Here is a 21,074-nt window from a genome sequence, read left to right as displayed (position 1 = left end):
CACACACACACACACACACACACAACTCTCTGAGGGTGGAGTCAAGATAAGAGTCTGATCTATGCCATTTTTCTCCTCTATGTGTGTCCTGCATGAAATTCAACATGGGGACAAGGTGCAGAGGGAAGGCAGACCCAGGCCAAGCAAAACAGTGCTGTGTCTAAACCTAGACCAGCGCTGACTGATCACGAGAGTCACTTACTGTCCACGTGGAGTTGCACATGCGCTACTTCAGCTTTCAGATCTGTACTCAGGGTGCGTAGGGTGTAGAATCCAGCACCATTCCGAGTGACGTTCTGAAGCAGGAGGGATCCATTGCTATACATTGTCTCTCTACCGCTGTGAGCAGGGCCCGGCACACTTGAATTCTTGCCTACTACATATCTCGCAACCTCGTGATTCTTGAACACAATTGCCCCTTTGTACCAGAAAATAGATCGAAGATTCTCTGGAAGGTTGTGAACGAGGAGAAGAACGCTTTCTCCTTTAGCAACGCTGGGTGGCACTGATTCGATACTGAGCTGAGCAGAGGTGGGAGGGCGTCCACAGGTCAAACTGGAGACTAGGAGGAAGAGAGAGATCCATCAATATTAGGACTTTTATAATTGGCTAGGTTGGCATCCTGTGTCCTGAGCAGCTGTGTCCATTGCTCAGCTGAGGTGTGTGGGTGAGGGTCTCCCTGCCCTACTTGGTGGAGGTCAGCACATGACCTCCATTCACTCTGTGTCCCTCTCTTGCCATTTCCTCTCTATGGTGCTCTCTCTTTGGGTACCAACATGACTCTGCCTCAAAGCCCTCAGATCCCTGCTCACACTCAGTGTAGATGGGTGTTGGAGTGCTGCCAGCCTGAGCACGTGGGAGGAGGTGACCTGAGTCTTGGAAGGACTACTCTGGGCTCTGTCATTCCATGAAGGGTTTCAAATGGTGTGCACACTTCCTCTGCCTGCTGAGCTATGTGGTGGGTCTGCCCGTGTACTCCCTGGCCTCTCTGAGATGCCTTGAACCTCTGTCTATATGATTTTCATAGGACAACCTATCATCCCCAGAGAACATACATGTCTGGAGTGTGAACATGATCCCCTGACAGGGTAGTATATACAGGAAACAGCTAAAACATCTGAGGAGACTGTGCCAGTGACCTCCAGGTCTATGGGAACAGAGATAAAAGCCAGGATACAACGTGGGTTTCTGGTACAGGAAATACTTTCCTAGGTATTGATTGTATTTCCTGGTGCTGCCCCCTCCTAGTCCCTTACAGAAACTTCAGCTCATTTCTGAGGAACTATGGGTCTATGTTCCACCTTGCAGCTGGGGTGTGTGAAGTGGGAGGCATTAGGTTACAAACACAGCCTAAGCTGAGGGCTCCAGCCTGAGTGAGAAGCTGGGGCCAAAGCTGGGCTTCTCAAACTCCTGGTCACCCAGACATCTCTGGGAACCTCGAGAAATCGGGACTGGTCCAAGAGCCTCAGATGAGCCCAGTGCAGCCTGAGGGGGTGGGGGGGCTCTGGGTTAGCTCAGGGGTGAGTGTCCCTGTCTGGAGGGCAGAGGGGCCTTTTATGGCTCCCCCCACACGGAGGTTCTTGATGAGAGAGACAGCCCTTACTTGTCCAAACTGTTTATTGGTAGTGGAAAACAGATACATATGGCTTACTCAGGGTGGAAGCTTATTGGCTAAACCCTTGGGGCTGGCCCATCTACATACCTCAATAGCATAGAGAACTCTGTGCTCTGTGCTACATGACTACTTGCTACGATCCTCATGTGAGGTGTCATGGTCACGTGCTCCAGGACAGGAACCAGGTCTGGAGTAAATCAAACACCTACAGTTCTCAGATATGAGAATGTACCAGGGTTTCTGAATCCACTTAACCTTCTTGTTTTTTGTCTGGTGACTTGAATCCACTTGCCCCACAGAGAACTATCCACATCAGCAGAGCCTGTGGTCAACTGCATGCACAAGAGAAATCCCTAGACTGTCCCCAGAAGACAAAACCCTCTCCTTAGGGATCCTGGCCTTCCTGGAAGTCTCATAAGCCCATTAGCTGAGTTAGAACAGGTGCCATTAGCTGGGCACCTGTTCTTCTATGCTCTCACTGTTGAGTCACTAGGGATGTCCAGGAGGCCTACCCAAACCAGAGCTCTCATTACAGTGCACTGTCTGGTTACACATAGTAAAGACTTTCACTACTCAGAAGTACTGGTCTCTGCTGACAGAAAGGCAAAATCCAACCCTAGTAAAAATGATTCTCAGGAGCGTCAGGAGATGAGTCTGGAACAGAAATCTCGGAATCAGGGCTTCCTGGTATTCATTTCCATAAGGAGCACATGGCTTCCTCAACTAGGCATAACCTTCCTTCCTCCAGGACTTTTCAAGGACAGTCTCCTGCTAAGAACCCCGATAGTCTAGACAGAGGCTGATGTCCTTGACTGACTTGCCCACCATGCATCCAGGTTTCTCCAAGGTGAAGTCAAATGAAGGTTTCTTTGCAATTGACATTATTCCCCACCAGGTGAGTCCTGTGCCAAATGCTCAAGCGCCAGCATGGAGACACAACACAGACCAGGCCTGACACTGCTATGTGTCTACTGGAAGGACCCCACCCAGAACCCAGAGTTCTCAAAGAATTACTTACAGTACACTTTAAGGTGTATTGTTGTGTTTGATACAATTTCTCCACGTTTACTTATGGTTCGTAGGGTGTAGAATCCTGTGTCCTTCTGGGTGACATTGTGGATCCACAGGGACCCGTTGCTGTACAATGTCTCTCTACCACTGTGCACGGGCCCCGTCACAATTACACTGTACTTCAGTGAATACAGTGCAATTCCGAGACTCATATTTGTCACCCCTCTGTACCAGACAAAGGCTAGAAGATTCTCTGGCAGATTGTCAACACGTAGAAGAACATTTTCTCCTTCAACCACTTGGGGCGGTAAGGATTCGATGGTGACTTGGGCAGTGGTGGGCAGGAGCCAGCAGGTTAAGAGGGAGGCTGGAAGGGAAGAGAGACAAGCCACCAATCGTGAGCAGGTATGAGCATCCCTCAGCTTATGCCTGTGAGTAGGAGCACGCCCTTAATGGAGGTGGGCAACATGACCTCCATGCCCTCGGAGGCTCAGAGGGTGTCATTCCCTCTCTGTGGAATTCTCTACTCAGGTGTCCCCATATCACTCTTCATATAAAGGGTGTCTGGTGTGAGGAGAAGCAGCTTTCTGACCTCCTCCTCTTCTTCCTCCTCCTTTTCCTCTTCCTCTTCCTCTTCCTCCTCCTTCTCCTCTTCTTCTTCCTCCTCCTCCACACAATCCTCACTTTCTTAATTGTTTTCTGTTCTCTGTGGTTCCATTAAACCATACCTTTGACTTTCTTCTCTAGATACTCTGACTTCCAATCCACTTTTTTTTTAAAAAAAAGGAAGAAAGAAAGAAAGAAAGAAAGAAAGAAAGAAAGAAGGAAGGAAGGAAGGAAGGAAGGAAGGAAGGAAAGAAAGAAAAAAGGCTTTTTGAGGACAGGAATTGGTGTAGTCTTTTTGGAAGGTTCAGTTCCTGAAAAAAAAAATCTGAGAAACCAGTAGGGAAAACAAGAAGGAAGGAAGAGAGGGAGAGAGGGATGGTGGGAGGGAGGAAGGAAGGAAGGAAAGAAAGAAGGAGACAGAGAGAGAGAGAGAGAGAGAGAGAGAGAGAGAGAGAGAGAGATCACCATGAATTTATCTACATAGTTTCCAGGTTTGTAACAAATGACAGTCATTATATTCAAGTGTGATTTATATTTCTGTATTGTATGTGTGGGTTTGGGAAGAAATGTGTCTCAGTGTACACATTGTGGGCGCATAACACACACCTGTGTGGAGGGCACAGAAGACCCTGCAGGAGTCTGTATTTCCATCCAACCTAAGAGAGCAGAAGAATGAATTCAGACTGTCCTGTCTCCACACACTGAGCCATCCCAATGGACCGCCCATGTTTGATTTCTATTTGGGGAGTCACCCTGTCATGAATGGGAGCATTGGGCTTCTGATCATGGCAGTAAATGTGACTGACTTTGAACAGAGACAACCGAGGCTTTTCTCTTCCCTCACCAGCTCCTGCCTGCTTATAGATTCCTGCCACTCGGCCTCTGTCCCTCACTGCACCTCCTGCACCATGACTGCAAACAGAATGCATACATCTTCCCTAAGGAGTCTGTCCCTTTCAGAAGACTCTGGACCTCCTCCATCCCACACACAATCATGGAGTCAGCACTCTTACCTGTGAGCAGGAGGCTCTGCCAAGGGGTACACCCCTTGCAGGGAAGCACAGTGGACGCCTCCATGTCTCTTCTACCTGTGATGGCCTCACTCTGAGAAGAGCTTCAGCTCCTGCAAGGCAACTGGCCTCTGCTGTCCTTTCTCCGTCTGGCTGAGTTTCTCTCAGGCAGGAGCACTTCCCAGAATCCAATAGGCTATGGATGGTGAGTCTGTCTCCAAGGTACTGCTCCGTCCCTTCCACTGTAAGTGCTATCCTGCATCCCTCCAACTTTTCTCTTTTTATGTTCCTCCTCCAAGCAACACCTTGAGGAGCTGTGCTGATAAGCATCCCCGTGCCCTCAGAGAACAACGGCTCATCCCAAGGCTGACGTCTGCTGAGTCCTGACCTTTGGGTCTGTCAGCACCAAAGTGAGAGACTCCATCCTGCCTATGTGTCCCTGTGACACAGAGAACCAGCTGCCCTGAGTCCTCCGTGCTCTGGGAAGGTGGGATTTCCCACCAAGAGGGTGAGAGAGATGTCTGTGAGGGCTGAAAGGGACCAGTTGAGTGATACCTAGGGATGAAGATCAATCCTTTATCACTATGGTCACCAGTCAAGTTCCTGACCCAGGAGAGAGGCCTGGGGGCAATTTTGTGAGGATATTCATGTCCTGGGGGTTGGGGAGTGACCTATGTGTCCTAGAAAGGACCATAGAGCTCCTCTTCCTACAGAGGATTTCAAGGTACCCTTCCAGCATTATGTGTTGGCTGAGCTGTCATTGGGTGAGCCCAGGTTCCCTCTGGTCTCCTTGGGTCCCCTATGCTCTTTGTCTGGGTGATTCCCCTGTAGATGTACACTGTTCCACTATGGGAGATGCCAGGAAGGAGGGGACTTTCAGGTTCCCCAGACAAAAGGGTATCCTCAGACACAAGAAACAGAGCATGGACTAGTGATGGAGCTCCAGGTTAGGAGGTACAGGGATAGAAACCAATCTCCTAGGCAAGGTCACGGCTCAGGGAAACAATTGTCTGAGTGTTGAGTGTGTGTCCTGATATCACTCCCTGGAGATCACCAGGAGAACTGCAATCTCATGTCTAGGGCAACGTTAACAGGTCAAATGCGACCTTCCCTGATCCTTTCAGTGCAGGTAGGATGCAGGGCCTATCATCCTACCTAGTGTGCTCTGCAGAACTCCTGTTTCCATCTAGTGTTGAGTGGCTCTGGACAGGGTTCCAGATTCTCTCTATGAAGTCCTGGACCGAAGTAGGATGAAGTGTGCATCCAGAGGATGGGTTCCCATGGGAGGAGCCTTGTGCTCACAAAATTTCAAAGGAAAGTCCTGGTACATTTTTCTTCGGACCTAAAGGAAATGACAGTAATGAAAGGGAGTGCACCCATACTCACTGGCTCATGTCTGGAGGCTCATTCCTTCCTTCTCTTGGCCCACTGGGTACTAAGGGTCTGCTATTGAGGAGAGGAAACAGAACAGTGATTCAAACAGATGTGCCAACTGCTCTTCCCTGTACATGTTCTAGGTCTCTTTCCCTCACTGTGATTAAAAAAAAAAAAAAAAGACCTGAACAGAAGCAGTTCAGGAGAGCAGAGCATGCATTTCCTGTCCAGATCTGGGCCATAGGGTAGCCCTGAAGGAAGTCAAGGCATAAAACATGCTGCTTGCTGGCTCATTTGATGCCTCATTCTCTGGTTCATGCTTAGCTGGCTCTCTTATACAACCAAGGACCATCTGCCTAGGGATGGTGCTGCCCACAGTGGCCTGGGCATTCTGCATCAGTTAAGATCGCTCACAGACATGTCCACAGGCAGGGCTGATGAGGAAGTTATTCAATGTAGACTTTTCCCCCAGGTAACTCTGGACTGTGTCAAGGTGACAGCTAATGATAACTAGGACACTGTATCAAACTGTCAAGTCCTCCTCCTCCAAACTCCACAGGAAGTTCCCCATTCTCCAAGTGAGTGTCCCTCTCTGTTCCCTGAAGATAACACATGTGCTGGTGTCCACAGCTCCTCACAGCTGGACCCTCAGATCCATGACACAGCTCAGGGACATCTACCTTGAGTTTCACTTTAGATACTGACCCCAGAAACAATCTGATGTCTGACATGAAGAGTTAGTGAAACAGCAAATTCAACACATTAGTTCCATCCTGACACTGGAAAGGCCTTCCAAGGCACCTTCATCCCCTGCTGCTTCTGGCTCCACTGGAATCAGAGCAGAAGCCAATCACCAGCTGAGACAAGATGGGAACTGCTCAGAGCTTTGGGGAAAAGGAACATGAGCAAGGTTCCAAGTTCTGGGTGATCCTTCTGGGTCATGGAGATCATGAAAGCAAATGGAAGAGACAAGAAGGCATGAGTGGGTGACAGAAAGAAAAATCTACTTGACCTTAAATAAAACCCTCCCCCTAGGAAGCTCCTCTCACCTGAGAGATGAAAGATTCTCATTCTCCCAACAACCCCTCTCTCTCTCCAACACTATTTCAGGATCACCCAGGAGAAATCAGAGATGCAAGAAGAAATGGAAAAGACAGAGCTGAATCTCACGAAAGGATTAGGAATTGTCCGTGCCCATGGACTCCGGCTGGGAGTTAATGTCTGTATCTATCCATAAAGCCAAGGCTCCATCCCAGAGCTCAGTGATAACGTTTCAGTAAATATGACGTGAAAGTTTCTTTCTCTGTGTGTTCCTATCGAGGTCAGCAGTCAAGTTATGGACAAGGGAAATATAGGATCCATTAGTAGTAGTGATGACGCTGGGAATAAAGAGCTCTTAGGATCGTGACTGGGGCTTCCCGCTTATAGTCCAAGAGTAATGGTGGGTGAGGGGCTGCATGACAGGAGAGGTTGGGGTTTGAGGTTGGATGCAAATGAATGTCTTCGGGGATATCAGCAGGACATCTGAGCCATTGGAACAAACAGAATAAAGCTACATATGACCTCAGCAGAGGGAAGGGGAAAACCTGGTCTGGACAAGGCTATAGTATCTGTACTATAACCTCAGTTAAACAGGTCCTGACCCCAGCAACAATCTGATGTCTGATGTGAAGAAGCCAGAGATGGGGTGCAGATTAGTACAAGAATATTCATGTAGCATGCATGAGCCCTGACCCATCACCAGCATATACACGGAACAGCCCCACTAGACATTCATGTGTTCACTGAGCCTGAATCCAAGATGTCCCCTGTATCCCCATCACCATGAGCCTCTCTAGGTAGAAGTCCCTCCAGCCTATTCTAGCTCAATGCTGGGCCTGACTGCATGTGCTTGAGCTAGGCCAGGATGCCCTGGCCAGCCTAGATATCCACACAGGGTCTTTCATGAATCTAGGAGCAACCATGTGTCCTGGCTCTGTCCCTCTGTGTTTAGATAGTTATAGCAAGGATGCAACAGAAATTACTCATAGTGGATGTTCAGGTTAAATGGGTCACCTTAGATGATACTCACTGGGTTCCAGGTTTCACATTCCTAGGGTCCTGTGTCAGTTGTGATATGAATATATGAGAGTCCCATTGTCCTTGGACAACTTCAGCCTGTCACCTGCTGAGAGACCGTGACCATGTATCCACCACAAATAAGTTGTATTATGAGTCTCAGGTTCATGCTTTAAGGCTACCAACCTCACCCTCTATAGGGTTAGAATTGTCTCTTGTGATGGTTTCCTTAGGTAGCAGTGCTATGCGGATAACAGAAATAAATTGACTCCCTGTGGGACCTCTGATCCTTGTAAAGGCCTCTTTCAACCACAGCTGGTCTCTGTAACCTCTATCGCAATCCATGTCCTTGGAGAACCAGACAGAGGGGGACTCGAGCAGATGAAGGAGGAGCTGAGTGCTCAGACATGGTGGGTCTCCTGTGTCGTGTGAGAGAAACAGTCTTTGTCACGTGGGAGCTGGGCTGCAGAGCTTGATGGTACAGACCTAGGACCTGGAGTCACATCCCAGTGTCTCTCCTGGTCCTCAGTGACCCACCGCCTGCCTTGCACCATGGAGCTGTATCCCTCCAGGTGCACTGACCTCCACTGCTGAGCCTGGGCCAGCGGCCTCCATGGCAATGCTGCCTAAACGTGTCCTCCAGATCAGACATAAGAAGACCGTACACTGAACTTCTCTTAGAAACATCTACAACCTGTCCTCGAGGCTTGATGCGTGTTCAGAAATCTCACATGAGACAATGAAAAGGTCTGGTATTCAGCTCACCTTTCCCAGGGGAATCTTCCCAGGGGTTTGATGGTGACTGCCATGAGGCACAGGACCACAAAAGACAAAGGATGAACCTCAGAAGAATGGAGGGTATAAAAGACACACAAGCAGGCTTGAAACAGAACCATAACTCTTTTTCTTGCCCTTTCCTCCAGAGCTTAGGATCATGCAGATATATATCCTGATCCACAGGTTGCTGTTTGCTTTGCTTTAATATTTCATGTATATGGTTATTTTGGCTGTGTGTGTATATGTGCACCACAAACAAGCCTGGTGTTCACATAAGCTAAAAGGGGGCATTGGATCCCCTGAAACTGGAGTTTCAGATGATTATGAGCTGCCGTGCATGTGCTAGGAATTGAACTTGGCTACTCTACAAGAGCATTCAGTGCTCATAACCACTGAGCCATCTCTCCAACATTTCCAGTGGATGTTTTCAGAAGCAGATCTGACTGGCAAAAAAAAATGGAGTGCAGGAACTGGCTAGAACTCAGGCTAGAAGTAAAGGTATGTTGGGCAGATCTAAGGATTTGGGATGCTAACATTCACCATGAGACCCCTGTTACTAATACGCAGGATCCAAGGCCAATCCCTGCAAGGATTATTTCTCTAAAGAGTAAAATGAGATGAGAGACAGATGCTAAAGTTGTTTGAAATCAGTGACTCCCTGAGCAGAGAGAGTCCTGTGTTTCATGAAAGACCTACTGAAGTACGGGGGACTAAGCAAAACCCCATCCTTCACCTTCCAAGAGGAGTGACTGTGTCACATCAGAAACACATGATTTCCTGTCTAGTACGTGGGCTGACAGACCTAGAGTCCCTCAGAAATTCTCCAGAGGCAGGTGGCTTAGGTCTAGAATCAGATCTAACTGTTCATTTGTCTTTAATTCCTAGACAAGATGTCCCCTCAAGCTGCTCAAGATTAACATCAGCTCCTCCCCGGTCTACAGACACCAGAGAAGGCCTCCAGGGTAAAGACACTGGATACATGGCTGAGACAGATAGCTTGTGCTTCACATCTGTCACCTGCGGCCTGTGTGAGGCTCATGTGACCACTGTGTTTCCTGTGTCTTTGTTTCCCAGTGACAGCACTCTTGGGGAACAAATGTTGCAGTGTCTAGAAGGTAGCCCTAAATATGAACAATGCCCTGACACCGGGGCAGGGTGGGTGTCCAGATCAGGAGCGTCTTTTACTATCTGTCTACAGGAGAGGATTTGCTAGACTTAACTGTAGAGGGCCATAAAGGAGGAACAACATTTGAAAATGGCTCTGGAACTCATGGAATGTGGCCCACAGGTTTCCACAGCCACATGGGTGAGCCTTACTGTGACACGGCCTGAAGACCACATGTCCTGAGGATCTCACACAGTCATAGAATTTTGCTTGCTGCCCTCACATCCCTTTTAATCTAAGAATTATATGAAAAGTCTAAGGGGGCTTCCAGCCCCTCACTGGGCAGTATTGATGGCACTCACAATGACAATGATTGATCTCTTTCAGGCATTGCTGCTGAAACAGATTAATGATTCAGTCATCACCTAGAGAAGACCTTAGAGAGGTAGATTTTCAGCAATGACCACCACCCCTAGAAAACATTTGGAAAAATAAAGTTGTTAGTGGACCTAGGTTGAGTTTTTTTGTTTGTTTGGTTTGGTTTTGGTTTTGGTTTGGGTTGGGTTGGTTTTTCGAGATAAGGTTTCTCTGTGTAGCCCTGGCTGTCCTGGAACTCACTCTGTAGACCAGGCTGGCCTCGAACTCAGAAATCTGTCTGTCTCTGCCTCCCAAGTGCTAGGATTAAAGGCATGCACCACCACTGCCCAGCTAAAAGATAGTCCTACTGCTGGCCCATATGGAGATCGAACCCACAACCTTGGTGTTATTAGCATCACACTCTAATCAACTGAGCTAACCAGCCAGATGAGTTGTTTTTACTACTGGCTGTGGTGTAGAAAATCTTAGGGAACAATCTGAAGTTCAGAAAGGCACACTCTTATTAGTCAAGCTAGGGACTCTTTATGATCAGGGAACAAGAACAATGGCAGCACTGGCTGACATGACTCTCACTGAGGCTGGATTGGTGATGATTGATTTCTTATACCCATTTTTGCCCTCGGTTTCCTACTGTGATTTATTAAGAATTGCTGATGAGTATGTATGCATTCTGAGGATTCGGACTGACTTTTATATAAAAGTTTGGATTTGTGATTATTTTAAGCTTCTTACAAGATTACTTTTAAACATAAATAATAAAATAATTATTCCTTTCTTTGTAACTGCAAATTTCTGCCTGCCAATGAGAGAAACTGGCTGAGAAAACTACCTTGCTTGTTTACACTTTGTTAATCTATAACAAGTTCCTTAGTTACAAATGGGATTTTGAAAATAATTTGTTGTCTTTACCTTCACTATGTAACGTTATTTTTTGTAAAGGTATTGGAAAGTATATTGCTTCTTCATAATCATTCACTAGAAAAAAACTGAAATGTAATCACACTATAATTTTATAGTGCTTAAAAGATTTTTTCTGGGATATATAAGCTATGGAAAAAAGAATTAAGTATGGGAGCTGAAACATTGTTCCTTCTGTCCACCAACTATGTATATATGTGTAAAGTCTGTGTGTGTGTGTGTGTGTGTGTGTGTGTGTGTGTGTGTGTTATGTGAAAAGTCTGTATGAGTAGGGGGCTGGAACATTGTTTCTTCCATCCACCAACAATGTATATATGTGTAAAGTCTATGTGTGTGTGTATATGTGTAAAGTCTGTGTGTGTGTGTGTGTGTGTGTGTGTGTGTAAAGTCTGTGTGTATATATGTGTAAAGTCTATGTGAGTATAGGGGCTCAAACATTGCTTCTTCTGTCCATCAACTCTGTATGTATGTATTATGTAAAGCTTGTCCAAGTGTGTGATGGACAATTGTGTGTATATGTATGTGTGAAATGCTTTGGACTCTGCTTGCTGGAGCTCTGCTCTAACCGTTCTATGTGCAAATGTGTACTCTGTCTATAGTTCTGTATATATTATATATTTGTGTATGTGTGTATGCACATATGTATATATTTATGTGTATAAAGTTATTGGACTCTGCCTTTTGTTTTATCCATTCAGTGTGTGTGTGTGTGTGTGTGTGTGTGTGTGTGTGTGTGTGTGTTTTCTTCCTTTCCCTTCTCTAACAGCTGCAGCCCCTACAGGTATCTGGGTCCACCCTCATCAGCTGCTCTCAACACTGACCCTTCATTGGCTGCCTGTCTTAGTTTACACTCTGGTGCCAAAGCTGGTCTTTAGCACTTAATCCCTGAAGACATGGAGTCATCATAAGGACATAGGCCTTCTGTCCCTCCCTTGGGGACACTGACATTCCTGTGAAGTCTCAGAAATCCATCAGAACAGTTGGCTGATGGCCTGAGCACCTGTGAAGCTGTGCTCTCCATGGTGAGACTCAGAAGGAGACGCCCAGTGATCTAGCCTGTGGCTCTCATGCCAGTGCATTGGACGGTTCCATAAGCTGGGAGATTCAGACAGCTAATGAATCATTCTGTTCAATCTAACAGGTCAGATCCCAACCCTGCCCCAGGTCACCTGGAGTCAGGACACTAGGACAATTATCTGGAGCCAGGACTTCCTGGCAGTCTCTTCTATTAAGATTGTTCCCTCATCCAGACTCAGTCTCAAGGAACTTTTCCTCAGGCAACATTTATGGTGAGACCCATACAATCTGGGCTGAACTTGATTCTTTGGCTGAGTTACTTTCCCCAAAAATACATCCTGCCCTAAACAGTGTGAATTCAAATAAACCATTCATATATTTTAGTTTGTCTACTCTAGGTGTTTCCTGAACTAAATTCTTTTTTGTTTCTTACAACTAGAGTACTTTTATTTATGAGTTCAATTTTTCCTTATTTAAAATAATTAACATTTGAAAAGCTTTTGTAGATTTACTGATTAAGAAAAAAATTGTTTAAAGTCATTGAGTAACTAACATGCTAAACATTTTATTGCCTTTTCTTTCTCTGCTTATAGACTTCAAGTGATTTTCCACCAGATGTTCATTACATGCCCCAAAACATAAAACTCATTCACAACAGGAGCATACTGAAATGTCACATGTCATTAAGTTACCTTAATGAATATAGACTAAATGTCTGTTTCTTCAACCGTTTAATAATTTCTTAAAATGGTTCAGTTTTTTCACTGTTGCTGTAGAAGGGAATGTATATAAGTAACAGAAGGATGTCATAATGATCAATGTGGCAAAAGGTCAGTGCGGGAAATATTTACATACAGGAGTATTTATGGATGTGAATATACATAGATTCTAAGATGCTATTCCGTCAGTCGACAGTTCCCAGTAGTAAAGAATACCGGGCTGGAGAGATGGCTCAGTGGTTAAGAGCACTGACTGCTCTTCCAGAGGTCATGAGTTCAAATCCCAGCAACCGCATGGTGGCTTACAACCATCTGTAATGGGATCCGATGCCCTCTTGTGGGGTGTCTGAAGACAGCTACAGTGTACTCACATATAATAAATAAATAAAAATTAAAAAAAAAGAATACAGTAGGACATTAGCCACAGGATACATAGCACAACGGTCGAGATTTTTAATATTATCCAACAAAAAGATACAGGATTTTTGGAAATACTTGATCCTATTACAAGAGAAGGAAATGCAGAAGACAATCTTGGAACATGCTGTAGCACCAGAAGAAAGTGTTTACACATGGTTTCTATGAAAAGACTATGGGACTTTTTTAAAGAACTCAGTTAATTGAAGCTGAACATTTTTGAGAAAGCTCCTGTTTCCTCAGCTGCAAGCCACTCTGTCATGTATGCTATTCCTTGACATCGTGAACGATATCCACAAAACACGAGCCAAAGAAAACTTCCCCCAGTTCATGCTGTTTTTTTCAGACACGTGATGACATTGAGCAGAGAAGTAGCTAATACTGATGTAAAGAGGAAGCAGGAAATGGCGACTCAGTGTAGAGGCAGGGGCTCTGAACTCAGTTATTTCAGAATGTCCTTAGTTCTGTTCCCAGGAAAGCCAAAATAAAGCTCTGATTTCTTATTTCACCCTAAATGACTGCTGTGAATTACTGAAAATTCATTGAGAACACTACTCCCTGCTAGTGAAATCTTTCTAATTTGATTCTACATTTTCAAAGAGAAAATAAATTATTTCTATTCTCCAATTTTAACCCATCACCCAAATTGTTTGGGGACACCTCTTTAGCATGTAGAATATTACAGTAGCTGCAACAAGGACTATGTTGAATTATCTTAGGGTCAACTTACTTTCTCCTGATCAAGACAGTTCCAGCTCTTAAATCCATTTGGTCCATAACTTCTGTTAATTTCATTGTGTTTCTGTTTAGTTTCTGTTTTCACGATCTGTCCATTGCTGAGAGTGGCGTGTTGAAGTCTCCCACTATTATTGTGTGAGGTGCAATGTGTGCTTTGAGCTTTAGTAAAGTTTCTTTTATGAATGTGGGTGCCCTTGCATTTGGAGCATAGATGTTCAGAATTGAGAGTTCTTCTTGGTAGATTTTTTTCCTTTGATGAGTATGAAGTGTCCTTCCTTATCTTTTTGATAACTTTTGGTTGAAAGTTGATTTTATTCAATATTAAAATGGCTACTCCAGCTTGTTTCTTGGGACCATTTGCTTGGAAAATTGTTTTCCAGCCTTTTACTCTGAGGTAGTGCCTGTCTTTGTCACTGAGATGTGTTTCCTGTATGCAGCAAAAAGCTGGGTCTTGTTTATGCATCCAGTCTGTTAGTCCATGTCTTTTTTTTGGGGGGGGGATTGAGTTCGTTGATGTTAAGAGATATTAAGAAAAATTGATTGTTGCTTCCTGTTAATTTTGATGTTATTTTTATGTTTGTGTGGCTATCTTTTTTTGGGTTTGTTGAAAGAAGATTAAGTTCTTGATTTTTATTGGGTGTAGTTTCCTGCCTTGTGTGGGAGTTTTCCATCTATTATCCTTTGTAGGACTGGATTTATGGAAAGGTCTGCCTTTATTTGTTACTTAACCTTTTCCCCTTACCACTTTTTAATATTCTTTCTTTGTTCTGTGCATTAGACATTTTGATTATTATGTGATGGGAGAAATTTCTTTTCTGGTCCAATCTATTTAGGGTTCCGTAGGCCTCTTGTATGCTTATGTGTTGTGCTGTAGAAGACATCCTGGGGTGTTCTACCACGCCCCCAGAACCCAGAGATCTACATTTCACCTGAGTCACGTAAGGCACAGGTAGAGAGCGTGACTAACAGGCCTCTGCCTCGAGATTTACATATTAATGAATTACCTAAAGACCGGGGGACATAGATAACTAAGTTTTCCCCTCCCTAGCACCTCCTCTTTCCCGATCCTTAAATAAGGGAGCTCCTCCTGGCATTTGGTGGGGGCAAAGCACTTCATCTAGATACAACTATCATCATGGCCAATAAAACTTCCATGTCTTCGATTCCATGTGTCTCCTAGAACTTTGGACTTTCTTTCGTAAGTGAGAAACTCGCTCTCAGGAAAAGCCTCCCACTCTCCCTGTTGCAGCAGTCTGTGGGGCTCCCTCCCCAGCAGGTTCCCAGCAGGCTGCCTCTGTCCCTGTTCTGTGGACTCCCTCCCCGATGCCGGGCTGTGCTGGGTCCCTTGCCACTGCTCCCAGGACCCTGCCGCCACCGCAGCATGTGGGTGGGGCCGAACAGCCACCCCCCCCCCCCCCCCGTGCCCCACGTGTGCAAGTTATTTCCCTTCACCCACGGTTCGCGGGCGGCTTGCGTAGGGGAGTGCCACCGCTGCAGCGCGCGGGCAGCCCAAGCCGTGGCTCTGAGCCTCGGCCACAGTGCACGGGCACGCCCGACCTGCCCAGCAACCCGTGCAAGTCATAACCCACATTTATGGGCATCTCTTTCTTTAGGTTAGGGAAGTTTTCTTCTATAATTTTGTTGAAGATGTTTAACTTGCCCTTTGAGTTGGGAATCTTAGCTCTCTTCTATATTTATTATTCTTAGGTTTGGTCTTCTCACTGTGTCCTGGATTTCCTGGATGTTTCGGGTTAGGAGCTTTTTGCATTTTGATTTTCTTTGACAGTTGTGTCAATGTTTTCTATGGCATCTTCTGCACCTGAGATTCTCTCTTCTATCTCTTGTATTCTGTTGGTGATGCTTGTGTCTATGACTCCTGATCTCTATCCTACATTTTCTATCTCCAGGGTTGTCTCCTTTTGAGATTTCTTTATTGTTTCTATTTCCATTTTTAGATCCTGGATGGTTTTGTTCAATTCCTTCACCTGTTTGGTTGTGTTTTCCTGTATTTCTTTAAGGGATTTATTTATGTCCTTCTTAAAGTCCTCTATCATCATCATGAGATGTGATTTTAAATCAGAATCTTGCTTTTCAGGTATGTTAGGGTATCCAGGGTATCCTGTGGTGGGAGGTCTAGTTCTGATGATGTCAAGTAGCCTTCTTTCTGATGCTTATGTTCTTCTACTTGTCTCTCGCCATCTGGTTATCTCTGGTGTTAGTTGGTCTTGCTATCTCTGACTGGAGCTTGTCCCTCCTGTGAGTCTGAGCCTGTGAGCCTGTGGTCTTAGGTATATCAGCACTCCTGGGAGACAAGCCCTCTCTGGTCAAGACTGGGGTGCAGAGAGCTGCGGCACAGGATCAGCTCTGGCAGTAGATGTAAACTAGGAGGATCGTGTCCCCAGATGCTCTGCAGTTCCTGGGCCCTGGGGGCTCCAAGTGGGTCCTACTTATTCCAGGTATTGGGGCAGTCGCGGTGGTCTCACCTGTGAGCTTAGGTGTGTCAGAACTCCTGGGGGACAAGCTACTAGGGGTGGGACTGGGTGCAGAGAACTGTGGAACAGGGTCAGCTTCAGGTCACAAATTGAAACCATATATTCATACATATATATATATGTGTGTGTGTGTGTGTGTGTGTGTGTGTACATGTATACGTATATATACACATTTTTATATACCATCTATAATATATATATATATATATGACAAAGAATTGTGTCCAAGATCACAGTGTGACTGCCACTCTTGGGATAGAAACAATCCACTTGGCCTTTCCACAAAGAATTCCAATTCTGTGATTCAAAGAAACTGTGGATAAAAACTATCTAGTAGCCAGTTGTGTGCACTGAGAAACATGGGCAGTCCCTTCTGTCACTTCCTCAATTCCCATGGGTGACAGGTGTCCAGGTAGCCTTGAGGTTAGGTGAAGCTATTGGAGCGTATGAGAGCATGTTTGTCTCTGTGCAAACTGCACCACGTTAACAGGGGACTCGAAGCATACCGATGTTTGGGGATTCCTGACTCTAGTAGCTATAGCCATGATCCACAATCTAAAATCTTAATAATATTATTTACCATATTGCTGTCTTTATTTTCCTTTCGACAATGAGTCTCACTTTAAATGCTGGCCTGTCCTTCTACACACAGTTCTGACAGGACTACAGGCAAGAGCCACCATGCTGGCAGTATATGAGTATTTACTGACAATTTTTACCATGTAACTTTTCTCCATTTGACAAAGGAATGCCCCTCTGCTGTAGCATGTGAGGAGGGGTCACTCATTCATCAGGGCCAGGCTGACTGGGTGACTCTTCTTCGTGCTGACAAGGTTGAAGGCCTCACATTGATACTCTCCAGCATCCTCCTTCCCGACAGTATGTATCCTGAGTTGGCACTTTGTTGGAGAAAGTGTGATTCTTTCTGTGAGCTGCACACTCTGATTATTGAAGAGCCAACGGATGGAGATCCCAGTGTTCTCTGAGAAGCAAGTGAAGACCACCGAGCGCTGCACTCTGACTGTTGACTCAGTGACTCTTATGAAGGGCTGTTCCACAGGCTCTGCAAAGAAACACAGGAGGACACCAAATGACAGTTGTCCCTCAGACAGCTCAACCCACCCCTCTATAGCTCACACTTAATAAAGCTTCCAGGGAGGAGAAATTGGAGCTATGACTACAGTCATATCTTGGGCTTTGCATCTATAACCCATGGGCTGTATGACCCTGACTCTGCTACTGAGTTTGCCGTCCCACAGTTTCCCTATACTAGGACACACTGTGCATGATCACTGCAGTACCTATGAGTTAAGATTCGGTATGAGCAATGTTCTGACCTGGGGATGGGGAGCTGCTCACACCAGCAGCATCTGTTGCACTTAGCCTAGGCTGGACTCATGAGGATGAGGAGGTGCCTAGAGAACTGTCACCTCTGTCCCGTCCCTTGGGGACATTATTTTCGTCTGAGTCTCCTAACTCCATCAGAACCGTTGGATTCTGTCCTGGAACCTGTCCATTGAGACTCAGGAGGAGGTGCCCAGGAAACCTACATGACTTCAGCTGTCCTGGCGGTGCACAGCTGATACTACACTCTATGGGACTTGGAGAGTCAGCCAAGCCTTGCTCCCTATCATCTCTGACGGGAAGTCCAATGCTAGCCCTGAGGAAAAGCTCTCTGGGAACAACTAGAGTTGAGTCTGGATCCTTGGCTTCCTGATGGCCCTCTTACTGATTCAGAAGTGAACTGGACCATGAAGAGAGGGTGAACACAGGCTAAATGGGAAAATAGAAGGGAAACAGACAAATCCATCAATATTGAGACCTTTGTCTTTGGTGAAAAGATGGGGTCTTGAGATCACAGAAGAGGAGGTGCATGGGAGTGTCTGCACAACCCAGAGGGAGTGAGCAAATGACCTCCATGCCCTCGGTGCACCTGATTGTGTGTTGCTTCCTCTGTGTGGAACTCTGTCCTTGTGTGTCTCCACCCTCACTGTCCTCACATGCCTGCTCACTCTCAGATGTGGGGGATGGGAGTATCTTCCCTGCCTTCCCTGACCTCTTCATCTACAAGCCTCAGATGACCCTCTCTGGATGCAGTCAACCCTGATTTCACTTTGAGATGGGCTGCCTGGTCTGACTTCCAGTCCACTAAAGATAATGACCTTTTAGAAAAAGACTAGTTTAATCTTTCTGGAAATTCTAGTACATAGACAGGCTCAGATATGTGGGACAATGTAAAACAGAAAACCTTGTAAGGTCAAGTGGATTCAGGAACCCCAGAATTCTCAGAATAGAGAAAGGTAAGCATTTAAATCTACTCCTGACAATGTTTCTGACCTGGAACATGTGACCATGACACCCCATGGAGAGGACTGTGACAATCATACCCAAAACCCTTACACATGCAAATGAGGCATCCCTAACATCTCAGACCAGACCAATAGAAAGCATCTAATTTTTTTAAGATCCTATCCACAAGGAATAAAGTGCACAAGATATTTCACCAAAGACCAACTGAGAGTCCATTTTTTCCGGCTATGACACCCTTAGGGAAGAGTATTCTCTCTTGAAGCTTTCCTTGCTGGAAGATACTCCAGCTTACCAAAGCCACTTCCTGCTCAGTGGCCCCAGCCTTGGTTCTTAGCCACCCACTGTGGCACACTGCCTGCCACAGACTGCAGGGCAGCTGAGGCCAAGGAAGAGGCCAAGCATCCTTGCTCTGGCTCCCCCTGGGAGAGCTGCAACTCTTCAGCTGCTCAGGGCAGCCCTGAGCACTGCACATCTCTGGAGTCATAAGAATGAGTGTGAATGAAAGAATGAACATCTCAGGGCATTACAAGGCCAGATGCTAATGGAATTCTCATATTTAAAGCTACTGACAGGCGATCTGAATTCTTGCTTAAGCTGCGAGGCTAAGCACTGCAAGGGAATACCAATAAAAGTTAAAAATATCTCTCTGGGTTCCCTGAGGGACAAGCCTAACTGCATAGGGGTTGATGTCAAAAGTATCCCCTCTCCAGGAAAAAGACATCGGGACAGATATGGCCCTCATGCCTCACTGGACAACGACAGGGGGACCGGAGCCACTACAAGGTCCCCTTCAATTACTGGAGGTCAGGCCTCTATCCACACTTTCGCAAGATTAGATTTGCCACAGCCCGTCTATACTTAGAGAAGGGAGGAGATGTCAGGGGCATCCCTGCTTATATACTGAAGGCCTAAAATCAGCCATAGGCCTAAAATCAGCAATAGGCCTGTCATACATGTATACTAACACCTAGTCTTGGGTCTCTGTGGATAAACACTGAAACAGATGGCTATAAGCTATTGTAAACAGGCAGTTTTTGTGACAATTTACCAGCCTGAGTAGTCATAGACCTTGTAAATAGGTAGCCTTGGCAGATAATACCAACTTAGATAAGGACAAGCAAATCATAGGCAGAGCCATAGTGACCTGTCCCCTGAACCCTTACCCAACCAATACCCTGTTCTGAAAGATATCTGTATTCCCCCAAACACCCACACTCCAGTGTCATTCCCTTCCCCACATCCTGCCTTTCTGTGTTTATAACCCCTGTGTGAATGAGAATAATTTACAATTTGAAAAAATAAAAAAATAAAAATAAAGCTACTGACAGCAGTTAAACCTCCAGCTCATGTTACCTTGTGCATGTGTGGGGAGTTGGTGTAAAGGTATGGGTAGGCATGAGTGTGGGTGTCGGTGCAGGAGCAACTGTAAACCATCATGTGTATGGGTGAAGGCAGGACTCAGCACCTACATGGAGGTCAGAGATCAACTTGAGGGATCCTTTCCTTTCCTTCCACCGTAGCTCTCCTCCTCTCACACAGTCAGACACTGTTCTCCTCACCAGTGAGCAGGAGACACTACCAGAGGCTGCAAGTACTGCAGAGAAGTACACAGTGGGCCACCATGACTTTGACTAATTTACCCTCCCAGAGTGGAGAACAGCATTGGCTACAGCACTGCCGCTAAGCTCTACAGTCTTCCTCCCTCAGAGCTAAGGCTCTGTCCAGAGAGGAGCCCTTCCCAGGATAATGCTGACTGCTGTCAGGATGGTGTTCAGGGTCCTGCTCTGTCTCTTCCACACTTGGTCCTGCAGGTGTCCCAGGTGGCTTCACCATATGCACGTGTTTCAGTTCTCACGACCACACAGTGAGCAACAAAGCTGAAAATCATCTCTGTGTCCTGGGGCAGCAACAGCTCACACTAGGGCTGCCCTCTACTGTGTTCTCCCAATGTGTCCTTTATGACAGAATCCTAAGCTGCTCTGAGGTGGCATCGACTCCCTGAAGGAAGGTGACACAGATAGATGCCTGTGAGGACTAGGAAGGGACCTGCTGACTGATGTCTAGGAAAGAGTCAGTCTCATACTCAGAGGCAGATGCTCACAACTAGCCATTGAACTGATCATGAGGTTCTCAATAGAGGAGTTAGAGTGAAGACTGAAGGAGAGCTGAAAGGATTTGCGGCACCATGAGGAAGGCAACCATACCAACCAACCACAGCTCCCAGGGTATAAACCACCAGCCTGGGAGCACTTAGGGAGGGATCCAGGGCTTCAGTTGAATATGTAAGAGTGGAGGGCCCTGCAGGGCATAGGTGGAAGACGAGAACCTTGACCGCATGAAGGCTGGATGCCCCAGGGGGTGGGAATTTTGAGGGTGGGGAGGTGGGAGTGGGGGGGTAGATAGAGGTTACATCCATAGAGAAGAAGGAGGAGGGGTGAGGGGATTGGGGGTTCCTGGGTGGGTGGGGGATGGGGTAAGGGGACAACATAGGAAATGTAAATAAAACATCCAATAAAAAAAATTAAAAAA

At 46.1% G+C, this 21,074-nt stretch overlaps 2 protein-coding genes across 3 annotated transcripts in view; both read right to left on the bottom strand.

Annotated features, from left to right (window-relative positions):
- The window catches only part of LOC114631210 (carcinoembryonic antigen-related cell adhesion molecule 3-like), a 9,960-nt gene extending 5,639 nt beyond the window's left edge, over positions 1–4,321 (bottom strand). Inside the window, exons 1-3 of one of the 2 annotated variants that reach the window (XM_028779509.1) lie at positions 4,246–4,321; positions 2,634–2,993; positions 203–562 (exon numbers count right to left, since the gene is read on the bottom strand). In XM_028779509.1, the coding sequence (XP_028635342.1) occupies positions 203–562; positions 2,634–2,993; positions 4,246–4,309 (784 nt within the window). In that variant the 5' untranslated portion in view covers positions 4,310–4,321. The remainder of the gene's footprint in view (positions 1–202; positions 563–2,633; positions 2,994–4,245) is intronic. The other variant, XM_028779510.1, reaches the window with a different exon arrangement.
- Positions 4,322–17,014: 12,693 nt separating this feature from the next.
- Positions 17,015–21,074, bottom strand: part of LOC114631211 (pregnancy-specific glycoprotein 22-like) — an 11,615-nt gene continuing 7,555 nt past the window's right edge. The window contains exon 5 of the mRNA XM_028779511.1: positions 17,015–17,298. Coding sequence (XP_028635344.1) covers positions 17,015–17,298 — 284 coding nt within the window. The remainder of the gene's footprint in view (positions 17,299–21,074) is intronic.

This window comes from Grammomys surdaster, unplaced genomic scaffold (genome assembly GCF_004785775.1).
Source record: "Grammomys surdaster isolate TR1022 unplaced genomic scaffold, NIH_TR_1.0 354, whole genome shotgun sequence".
NCBI classification, from domain to species: domain Eukaryota; kingdom Metazoa; phylum Chordata; class Mammalia; order Rodentia; family Muridae; genus Grammomys; species Grammomys surdaster.
The sequence above is the reverse complement of the archived record's forward strand: the minus strand, read 5'-3'. Positions and strand labels throughout refer to the sequence as shown.